The sequence below is a fragment of the Protopterus annectens genome, chromosome 8.part0 (genome assembly GCF_019279795.1).
Source record: "Protopterus annectens isolate FY-2018-M chromosome 8.part0, PAN1.0, whole genome shotgun sequence".
NCBI lineage: Eukaryota > Metazoa > Chordata > Ceratodontiformes > Protopteridae > Protopterus > Protopterus annectens.
Window position 1 is genome coordinate 1,352,127,922 of NC_056741.1, and position 9,465 is coordinate 1,352,137,386.

General features: G+C 40.8%; 1 protein-coding gene across 8 annotated transcripts in view; it reads left to right on the top strand.

Annotated features, from left to right (window-relative positions):
- Window positions 1-9,465, top strand: part of PHLDB1 (pleckstrin homology like domain family B member 1) — a 2,201,164-nt gene that overhangs the window by 374,113 nt on the left and 1,817,586 nt on the right. For all 8 annotated transcript variants that reach the window (XM_044080920.1, XM_044080921.1, XM_044080924.1 and 5 more), the window contains exon 2: window positions 975-1,070. In XM_044080920.1, the coding sequence (XP_043936855.1) occupies window positions 975-1,070 (96 nt within the window). The remainder of the gene's footprint in view (window positions 1-974; window positions 1,071-9,465) is intronic.

The following is a 9,465-nucleotide window of genomic DNA, read 5'->3' on the forward strand; positions in this document are numbered from 1 at the left end:
AGGAAGTACACAAAAAGTAAACTATCAAGGAATCATGGGACAAAATCCGAGTAACACTGTAGCAAATTTATTAAAACATAAAACATTTTAGTGAGAACCAGAAATGTATATCACACTTTTGTCCAGTTCACCCCACCTCCTGGTTACAAGTTGGTATTTTTAATATACTGTAAATGGTATCATTTTGTTAACTGTCTTAAGTCTGATGAGGTCCTAAGGTAAACAGGACAAAAGTGTAATATTCTTGATTCTCACTAAACCTTTTCTACATTTTAATAAATTTGTGACAGTGTTACTCGGATTTTCGTTGTGTATTTTACTCTGTTATCATGACATATCACTATGTAAAAGGAACAGCGATATCATGGAAGGTAGCTAATATGTCTTCTGCAAACATGTGACTAAACTAGAAGGAAGCTTCTGGGGCACAATGGCCCTGCTTTTATCTTAATATTCATAACAAAAATGTAACAGTAGAAAGGCATCAAAGATTGAAACAATACTAATTTCATAAACTTTAATTCTACTTTGACTTAGGAATGGGGTCCATTCCCATCATGGTATTAGAAACCCTAAAGATTTGGAGAAATTAAAAAAAAATAGAAAAGAAACGATATAAATCAATTGTAATTGTAATGCAGTGAATATTTCTTTCCTTATTTTCCTCTGGGGTAGTGATGGAATGAGCACTCCAAATTATAGGGTGTACAGAACAAATCTGTGGAGGCTTACAACAAAAAAGCTACAGGGTATTGCAGTTGTATGATTTTGTTCTTTATTTGTATGCATTTCTAAAATGTCTTAAATGAAATATGGTGGAAAGACATGAAGCAAAGGTCACACCAGTATTTTTGCTGGGTTTCAGAACTGTTAAAGTTTGGCCTAGTTTAAACCTTGATACTTTCATTTATTCATTAAAAGATATTTGAAAAGGAAATAAGGCACACGTATCTTTTTCTTTTGTTTATCTTCAGGACCTGCTGGAGCACGAGAACGTGACTGTTAACGGGACTACCATGGAAAGCACAGAAAGGATTACTGCTAACCTTGTCCGAAAAACACATATTCAGGTAATTTATCTCAAATTCAAGTTTATTTACCTGCTTCAAATTTAGCAGCAATATATGAAAATAAATACAAAACATGACAACAGATAAAATAAAGTAATAATGCAGTCATGACATAAGGCAATGAAAGAATGATAAATAAAATTAATTGGAATGAAGTGTCACAGACATTTAAAAGCACAGTAAAACTCACAGCAGCATGCTAAGACTAAACAGAGATCCATTACCCTTGTTACATGGAACTTTATTCTCTGTTGTCTTAATTGACAAGCCTGCCTCACTGTGCCCTTTATGGTCTTATCCATGTCCACCTCTGGTCCCAAAGCACCATAGCTGATAAGATCCAGTGTTGAAATAAGGTTAGAAGCTGTAAGTAGTGACACATCACTAGTCTGGCCTTGAGTCTGTGGAAATTAGGTATTGTATATATTTCATTCCAGAAGCTGTTTTTTTACATTCATCTTTTTCCTAATCAGAATTGCAAGATTGTAGTGTCACTGGTCATATGCATCATTCAGCTGTTTTCAGCTGTGTATTTTAAAGAAATTATATATTAAAGCCTTTCTGTTCTGTTGTAAAGGAGAGCTTGATTTTATAAAAAAAAAGGAGTGTTTACAAAGAGTTTGTTTGTCTTTCAGCTTTTTCCCGGTAAGGGGTCGCCACAGTGGAACTCTGGTCTGCTAATGATTGGCAGTAGATTTTTTATGAAACGCTGAGGTGCCAGCTCGACGCCCAACCTTCAACGAAGGCACACCCATTTACACACACATGTCTTTCGAATGCTACCCAACTGCTGGGAGGACATGCAGACTCCACACAGAAGGCACTCCCAAGCCAAGCTGAGGATCGAACGGGAGAACCTCTTGCTGTGAGGTAACAACGCTACCACCGTGGCTCTAGTGTTTTGTTCACTCCTACATAAAAACAAAATCTGCACACTTTTCCTTTCTCGCTTCCAGTACTCAACAAATAGTATTTTCTGACCCGCTAATGAAGCACAAAGGTCTCTAGTGAAGAAATAGGCCATATGTATATAGTACAATTCAGTCTTGTTATAAAAGTATTCCTAATAGACAATGCAATGGGCAACAGTTGTTGTGTAAAGTTTCTTATTCACCTGCATCAACCATTTGATGTCATAATCTTTTTATTACTGCTGAATATTTTTGTCACTACCCAAAATTTCTTTTCATTCATAATATAGGATTTTTACATAGTAATATAGGTGAGTTTTAATTGCACCCTAAATTTCTTGCATAAATCATCAAAACCTAAATGTTGTAAATACATGGGGGTGTACAGCTTTAAACATGCTAATAACCAGCTACAGTAGGTGTGTGTATCGTTTGGTATTCTCTCCTTCAAGCAGCAATCTGAATAAGTACTGCATGGGGCTGAAGTGTATCCATACTGTCTGTGTTCACCAGGCATTCTAACAAACATGCAGATCTTGCAGAGGTGGTGTTAGTTTCTACATAACTACATTACTGCTCATGTCCCTGTGTTTCTGCCTTCTGATGTATACGATTGTAGTTCATACAGGAGTTCCAGAAATAACAGCGTATATGTCCAGGTCAGAGAACTAGCCAATTAAAAAAAAACAACATTGCAATATTTGGGAAGCACTGAGTGCATGTTTATCCTTATGTTAAGGCCTGCATTTGTATTCTTGCTACTGTTATAAGACCAGTCTCCACTGAACAGAAAAATAAAACTGTTCACTTTAACAGATGAACTAAAAATTTAAACAAAAACTTTCTAGCAATGCAGTGTAGAAAATAGGCTCTGACCAGAGCTGAAAGAGCTTAAAATAAAGAATCTGTAGTAACACAGAAAAATGTCAGTGTTAGGAGGCCTACATTCATAGAATTCAACATACAGGCATTTGTGGTAATGGTAACATTTTCTCCCAGTATATCTTGTCTCATGATAAAATTGAGGCCATTAATTAGACAGATGTGCTAATGCTGTCTTATTTCACGGAAAGCATATTCAACATTTGTAAGGTAAGAATTGAAAATAGTAGTTGTGAAAGTTACACATAGCCATGAAGAAGTAGGTTTTGCTCTGAGAGTGTTGATGGAGAAGTACAGAGAAGGTCCGAAGGAGTTGCTTTGTGTCTTTGTGGATTTGGAGAAAGCATATGACTGGGTGCCTAGAGAGGAGTTGTGGTATTGTATGAGGAAGTCGGGAGTGTCAGAGAAGTATGTAAGAGTGGTACAGGATATGTACGAGGCTAGTGTGACAGCAGTGAGGTCTGCGGTGGGAGTGATGGATGTATTTAAAGTGGAGGTGGGATTACATCAAGGATCAGCTCTGAGCCCTTTCTTATTTGCAATGGTGATGGACAGGTTGACAGACGAGATCAGACAGGAGTCCACGTGGACTATGATGTTTGCAGATGACATTGTGATCTGTAGTGAGAGTAGGGAACAGGTGGAGGAGACCCTGGAGAGGTGGAGATATGCTCTGGAGAGAAGAGGAATGAAGGTCAGCAGGACTAAGACAGAATATATGTGTGTGAATGAGAGGGAGGATAGAGGAATGGTGAGGATGCAGGGAGTAGAGGTTGTGAAGTTGGATGAGTTTAAGTACTTGGGATCAACAGTTCAGAGTAATGGTGAGTGTGGAAGAGAGGTGAAGAAGAGAGTACAGGCAGGATGGAGTGGGTGGAGAAGAGTGTCAGGAGTGATTTGTGACAGACAAGTACCAGTAAAAGTGAAAGGGAAGGTCTACAGGAGGGTAGTGAGACCAGCTATGTTATATGGGTTGGATGCAGTGGCATTGACAAAAAGGCAGGAGTCAGAGCTTGACGTGGCAGAGTTGAAGATGTTAAGATTTGCACTGGGTGTGACGAGGATGGACAGGATTAGGAATAAGTATATTAGAGGCTCAGCCCAGGTTGGAAGGTTTGGTGACAAAGCCAGAGGGGCAAGATTACGTTGGTTTGGACATGTGCTGAGGAGGGATGCAGAGTATATTGGGAAAAAGATGCTAAGGATGAAGCTGCCAGGTAACAGGAAAAGAGGGGAGCCTAAGATAAGGTTTATGGATGTGGTGAGAGAGGACATGCAGGTGGTTGGTGTGACAGACCAAGATGCAGAGGACAGGAAGAAATGGAAACAGGTGATCCGCTGTGGTGACCCCTAACAGGAGCAGCCGAAAGAAAAAGAAGAAGGTTTCAAAGCCATAGAGTCAATCTATCATTATCATCCTAGTGATGGTTAGATTACATGTGAGTTTATTGTCCATGTGCACTTACTTGGTATTTCATAACATTAAGTACAATTCTGGTGACTCATGCTTTGTTTTTTTTGTAAACAAATTAGACTGGTCTCCTTTCAACATCATTCTACTGAACACTGCATGCTTTGTGAATACTTTAGTATATCACAGTCCTCTTGCAGTGTATCTTGTGTGCATTCATCGGACAGGTTCATAGGGAAGTACTAGGCTAGCTGCCTTGTTTGCCTTGTGGGTCATTTTAAGCCTAGCCAATTTTCTTCAAAGGTGGGAATCAAATGTTGTATGTTGTATCTGTGAGGTATAGAACTAACCATTATGCCAACCCCTCCCCCTTGGTGTCATCAGTCTTTATGTCATCATCATCATCATCAACCCCATACTTCCCATTTTTTCTACACGGAGTCGAGGTTTCATGTTAACTGTCACCATCTCTCCCAATTCAATGTCACACTCATACCTTCTTCGACACTCATGCCTGACTGTCACAGATCTTCTCTCACACAATCCATCCACCTCTTTGCTGGATGTCCTCGCTTCCTCTTACCTTCTTCCTGTCTGTCTCAAATCTTCTTCACCAGATTGTCTTCTGCTTTTCTGCACGTGTCCAAACCACCATAATCAGTTCTCTTTGATCTTTTCTGCAATTGGAGCTACTTTGGCTTCTGCTCTTATGTCCTTATTTCTTCTTCTGCTGTCCCACAATGTCCATCCTTCCACCCTTCTCAGGCACTTCATTTCCATCACCTCTAGCTTCCTCATCTTCTCTCCCTTTACTGCCCAGGTTTCTGTGCCATACAATAGTACTGCTCACACCACTGTCATGTACACCTTACTTTTCAGCTTCTTTTGCTTTCTTCTGTCATACACTACACCTAACACTCTATGCCAGCTGTCTGCAGCCCCTCTTATTCTAGCTTTGACCTCTTCATTCAGTCTTCCCTTCCCCTCAACCACCCCTCCCAGATACTTGAAGCTGTTAACCTGTTTCACTATCTTCCCTTCTATCTCAGTTCTCAGCTTCTTCTGTTTTCCGCAGTTTGTCGCCATTAGCACTGTCTTATCTGTACTTAGTTCCATCCCATATGCCTTCAATTTTGCATTCCATTCACCTATTCTTTGCTGAGGTTCTTGCTCAGAGTCTGCCTGTAATGCCACATCATCTACATGCAGCAACTTTGATCTGTCCCCTCCAAACTGTTTGCTAATGTAGTCTGCCAAAAAGGGAAATACTGTCAGCCCAGCTAGTTGGAATTTTTGTAAATAATTATATGTCATTTGTGAATATTAATATGATTTATATAGAAATGTCACAAAAGGAAATACCGCCAGTCCAGCTATCTGGAATTTTGTAAATAATTATATGTCATTTGTGAATATTACTATGATTTATATAGAAGTGTGACAGAAGGAGATACTACCAGCACAGCTATCTGGATTTTTGAAAATAATCATGTCATTTGTGAATATCAGCGTGATTCATATCATTGTCTTACAAATGTATTAGAACTGTATGTTATATGTATATTAAACTGCTGTTACAGAACTGTGTGGTGAACAGGGCTTGTACAGTACTGAGCCTACGTGTGTGACCACAGGGTACCCTGCTGGATTAGAACACAAATGTATATACACTATTGTAACTGTGTGAATGCATGTATATATTTTTAATAGTGGAAATTAGAACATAAGAGATTTAACTTGCAAAACTTCAAGCAAACAGTTGAAATTAAATAGCTTTATGATTGTGCTATAAAAGTTAGTTTCAATGCAGCAAGGAAACAGGATGTCTAGAACTAGAATGCCTTCTGCATTGTTTTGTAAGTGTTTTATTAGTTTATGTCTTCCAGCAGTTGCAAAGATCTGAGAGATATGTATTTTTCACAGGGAGATGCTAAAGTGCTGGCAGTTTCTAGCAATGGGGCTTTTCACTTGGGATAGTCAGATAAAAATGATGTCATCCTGCAAGTATCCCAGCAGCAATATTTGAGATATTAATTTAAGAATTCTCGGGGGGGGGGGGCATTTTGCATTTTGTCTTTGACCTGACAAGAACACCCACTCAGTACCTGTGCACTTGCCTTGCTATGAGTAAGTAAGTCTAGGGTACAGTAATTTCCTTTAGATATAATTAGGAGCATAGTAAAGATTAGTTAGATGTTTGCTGTATTTATTTGAGACTGTCCTGAAAGGCTGTTTTAAATATTTCCCGTGATTCTGAACTCTGAAGTTACTGTAATGATTTGAGTATTTCTTGTTCTTCTATTATTTATTATTAAATATATTTAAACCTATCTTTGTGCCTGATATCTGTGAGACATATTTAAGCTCTGAGAGTGCTTGCATATCTATTTGGTGACACTGTGGGCCACCCCTAATAGCCTTGCTCTTTTTCAAACTACCATTTGTATTAATAGTAACATTACACAGTAAGATTGGACACCTTCTGTTAAGGGCCTAACAGTAGCTGATAAGGAGCTGGCTGGTGGCAGTGAAAACTACCTTAGAGTCTGGGCAGAAAGGGGCATAGTTAGTAAACCTGTGCCAGCCTTTTCCAGGTGTGTGTGTGTGTGTGTGTGTGTGTGTGTGTGTGTGTGTGTGTGTGTGTGTGTGTGTGTGTGTGTGTGTGTGTGTGTGTGTGTGTGTGTGTGTGTGTGTGTGTGTGTGTGTGTGTGTGTTTGTGTGTGTGTAAATCAAATCTCAAAGTGTGTGTGTGTCAGCTACTTGGGCAGGGACACAAAGCACTAGTTGGACAAAGACGGTGCTGGAGGTCTTAGCTCGGCCACTCAGCTGAGATCTCAACTCTATTGCTGTGCCAGTGGGGAGTTGAGTCTTACTGGAGATCTGGAGAAAGAGGGAGAAACCAGCCCCAGACTGACTGTGATTTCTGTGTGCTCTTAAGGGAAATTGCACTTTACTATGTGTGTACTTGTCATCCTCCCAGTGTGTATGTCCCCCACTGTTACCAGTGGTGAGGATTGAGGCTCCTTGATTACTGGGCCAGTGTTGGGGCATCACATATTAATTGGTGGGCAGTGGTGGGATATCCACATCACATATTAATTGGTTGGCAGTGGTGGGATATTCACATCACATATTAATTGGTGGGCAGTGGTGGAATATCCACATCACATATTAATTGGCTTGTAGTAGTGGGATATCCACATATTAGGATTCAGTGGTGTGGATATTGAATTCTTGTAGCCTGTAAACAGTTGTCACTAAAGAAGGTGTTTGTACTCTCATCAGCCACACAGTGAACATTCAGAGTTTCATATCACAATTGTTTTATTTATTTATTTTTGGTTAGCTTAGTTAGTCAGGAAGAGCAGGCAAGCATGTCAGGAGAGGAGTATGGCAAGCTGACAAGAAGCCAGTTGGCTGAGATGTACCAGGCTAAAGGACTGGTGCATGGTAACCTGACTAAAGCAGAAATGATTGCAGCTTTGGGCACAGCTCCATCACAGACTATCAATCAGGAGAACAATCAGGCTGTCCTTGGAGATGTAGAACTCTCAGAAAATGGACAGTTCAACCTTTCCACAGAGGACTTAAAATCCATCTGGAGTTAAAGAGACTTGAACTGGAGGCCAAACATATGGAAATAGAAGCAGTGGAGAGACTGAGACTTCTGGAAGCTGAGGAAAATGAGAGGCAGAGGCAACACAAAAAGGAGATGCTGACTCTTCGCCAGGGTCATGGAGGTAATGGGGAAGGGAATAACCAAACCCCAGAAGCAACAGAGGTCAGTAAATTCCTTCCACAATTTACAGAGGGGGGTAATTTTGACAGTTTTATTCATATATTTGAAAAGTGTATGTGAACAGTATAATTTTAACCAAGGGCTGTGGGTACGGTTCCTGACCCCCTTACTCCATGGTAAAGCTGTAACTGCTATTTCTAAATTGCCTGATACTGATTGCTTAAATTATAATACAGTCAAACATTGTTTGTGAGAATGTTTTAAGTTAACACCTGAATCTTACAGGAAAAAGTTTTGTGCGCATAGATGCAAGGCAGATGAAAGTGTGTGTGACTGTATTGCTGAACTAAGCAATTATTTTCATAGGTGGGTAAGTGGATGTTAGGTCACCACTTTTGAAGGGCTGGCAAACCTTTTGGTGAGGGAACAATCCCTTAGCAGTTTGCCTGAGGACATAAGAGTCTGGCTAGTGGATAGAGAATGTAAAACAGCAGATGGGTTGAGGAAAAAGGGAAACCTATACCTAACAAGCAGGCCATTACTGCACAGGAAAGGGATACCCAGTGCTGCTCATGGTTCTAAGGGAACTCATGGTGGGCAGCATAAACCACCTCAACAGAGTCTGCCAGTAGCAGGGGAAGCCACTAGTCCAGGTACACGTCCAGGACCAAGGGTTACCAGGTAGCATATAGATGTCTATGGAGGCAACGTTGGGAACAAAAGGTGAGAGAGCCAATAAGTAGGAATGACAGAATGCCAGCAGTGAGTTGTCTGGAGACAAGGGTACCAAACTACCACAATAGATTATATCCTATCTTAGTAAATGGGAAAGAGGCCACTGCTAAGAGAGACACAGCCTCTGACTTAACCATTGTGAAGCCTGCAATGGTCAAAGAGGAACACTACTTGCTTGGGCAGTCTACTCCAATCCGTGCTTTAGGAGGTACCCCATTCCAAATACCTTTGGCTAGGCTTCACTATGACTAGGACGGTGGAAAAGGAAGCAAGCAAGTAGGTGTATTTGAAGATATCCCTGCAGATGTCCTGATAGGGAATGATTATGATAATGCAGTACCTTGTGTGCATGCAGTTACACGCAGTCAGGCTTGGAGACAAGCATGTGGTTCTGGTAGCCTGGGAGGGACCCAGACAGACTGCACACATGAAGCCAGGACTGGTGAGATAGCTACTTCAGGGAGGGAGCTACCTTGTAGCAGTGAGACTGAAGGTGAGCCACAGCTGCTTGTGAGTACTGATGTTCCCTTCGACAGAGTGACTGCAAGGGCAGAGGTGAGTAGTAGTACTCAGGTTAACAGTGAGACACCGCTGTTAGAGAATACCAGACTTCCTGTGGAAGGGGAGCTGGGAAGGGTAACAAAGAAACAATTGAGACAGGCTCAGCTCTCAGACCCTACATTACATGGCCTGAGGGAAGTAGCTAGTGAGGCACCT